This window comes from Merops nubicus, unplaced genomic scaffold (genome assembly GCF_000691845.1).
Source record: "Merops nubicus isolate BGI_N331 unplaced genomic scaffold, ASM69184v1 scaffold21914, whole genome shotgun sequence".
NCBI lineage: Eukaryota > Metazoa > Chordata > Aves > Coraciiformes > Meropidae > Merops > Merops nubicus.
In genome coordinates this window covers 693-2,867 of record NW_008604150.1, presented here as the reverse complement: position 1 = coordinate 2,867, position 2,175 = coordinate 693, and the positions used below count along the sequence as shown (strand labels likewise).

At 39.4% G+C, this 2,175-nt stretch overlaps 1 protein-coding gene across 1 annotated transcript in view; it reads right to left on the bottom strand.

The window, feature by feature from the left end:
• The window catches only part of MYO5C (myosin VC), a 33,599-nt gene extending 31,884 nt beyond the window's left edge, over positions 1-1,715 (bottom strand). Inside the window, exon 1 of the mRNA XM_008938925.1 lies at positions 1,704-1,715. Coding sequence (XP_008937173.1) covers positions 1,704-1,715 — 12 coding nt within the window. The remainder of the gene's footprint in view (positions 1-1,703) is intronic.
• Positions 1,716-2,175: the final 460 nt, after the last annotated feature.

The following is a 2,175-nucleotide window of genomic DNA, read 5'->3' as shown; positions in this document are numbered from 1 at the left end:
TGTGGTTTTTATTTTTTTTGCAAAAAAAAAAAAAAAAAAAAAAAAAAAAAAAAAAAAAGAGCACAGACTCATTAATCTCAGAGACACTTGTTTGGCTTCTGTTTAGTGTAAAGTCTCCAGAACAACACAGTGTGCAGGAAGGTAAACCAGGGCCAGACTGTTGCCAGGCTCTTCAAACTCTCTAACACTGAACAAAAAGAATAAAAGACACTTAAGGCAGAGCCCTGATTTCTAGATGATTCCAAATGAGCAAGTACCAGAGAAAGCATCTTGTTTATCAGAATTTAGACAATCACTTCCCTGAATTCAAGTATAAAATATTGAATCTAGAAAGCACTTTGCCACACGCACAGATGTATACAAATGAGACTCTTCACAGCTGCCTTTCTTCCAATGGGACTGAAGTACAACTTCCAAACGACATCTTTCCCTGTTCCAGGAAGAATTTCAAAGACTACTGGCAGGCTTCTTTCTTTACAAGCAGTCAGCTGGCTTAGATGAGCTCGGTCTCAGTAAGGTACTTTATCTCTTCCTCAGGAAGAAGAAACTCTTCCTAAGAGCACTTATTTCCAATGGAAGCAGATGAATGGTAGCTTTCTTTTAGGCATTTGAAGATTTGAGACAACAGGATTACCTCTAGCCTTCCGAAGCATAAATGAAGTTAAGATGCTGAAGCATTAGCAACACCTTTTAAATGTTCTGTCCTAGAAGCTATAGGAACAGCATTCCTGAAAAGGGCATAACACAGCCAGCAACCTCAGCACGTCAGGAACTTCTTCAGTGATGTGGAGTCTGTCCTTCTCGTCCTGCCAGGGTTTAACAAAGAGACAGCATCCCTAAAAGCCTCCCTAATGCATCAACTATGCATTAATAGACACTGGTATTAGTAACACTGAAATCACTTCTGTTCAGGGATTTGCAGTTTGAGATCACTTCTGACATGGCATCATCTTCCTTAAACCTTAGTGCAAAATTATACACTGCATATTGTGTATCTCAGATGACAATGAAGATTATGCAGAAGACTATGTTTGGATATAAGGAGAGGACAGAAGGAAGAACAATGATGCCAAAAAAAAAAAAAAAAAATCTGAAAATCATCAGTACATGCTAGTACTGAGTTTCTTATGGGCCATCTCTCCTCTAATTTGTGATGAAGAGACATTAGAGAGCACAGAACCATTCAGTCCCTACTTGCACAAGTAACCATGCTGTATAATCCTCTAGCATCTTTTCTGTTTTGACAGTCAGAACTTTAATTCCCCTACCCTAGCTGTATCCATGGTCAGTTTAAACTAACTGTGTTTCAGTAAACCTGTGAGAACTGCTACAGCTGTTTACTCGAAAAATTATTTGTGAAGGATTCAATGTGTTATCATACCCACCAGACACCTTGGAGACTCACACACCTTGTTTTGGTGTTGCAGCTGTTGTTTTGGGCACAAATTACTTTCTTCCTCTTTAATTTGGACACTCCAGCAGGTCCTCTGAATGTGAGGGTGTCCACCCCAAGAACTAGTGGTGGAGCCAATGGTAGGTACCTACAGAGGTTCCTACAAACTGCACTGTACCTCAACAGTAACTTTCTTAACTCTAACCCCCAGGGATAAATACCAAATTATTTGAGAGGGTAACAGTGATTTTTGTAGGAACATCTTGCAAGTTAGCCTGGGCTACTCAGTGTCCTCTCCAGCTGAGGTCACCTGTGCATGCATGTCAGTCTATGAATGCTAATTGAAACCCCAGGGGCTTTCGTGGTACTTCTCTGCTGACACCTTCAGCACATTGGCATTTTTTCATGCAATATCCAAAACCACAAAGACCTTTTCTAAATAACCCTGAAATACTATGATGACAATGTTTTCCTCTGTCTGACGAAAGGGAGAAAAAAGCAGCTTCACAAATACCTATTTAATTGGCAAATGAAAGACACGGCTAAATTAAATCAGTTTTAACTTTGCCTTTTCCATGTGTATCTAAGTTTAAATTTACTTTTGTGTCATTTCTACGTTGGTCTCTTCACTTATAAAAAAACACTTATCTATTCACAGCTCTTAAATTGAATTCTTTATTTGCTGTTGTTCTGTGAGTCAAGAGTATGATGACCAAACAGCCTCAGGGGCCTGTAAGGTGTTCCCATATGAGAAAGTGAACTGCACTAGGTCAAGGACAAGA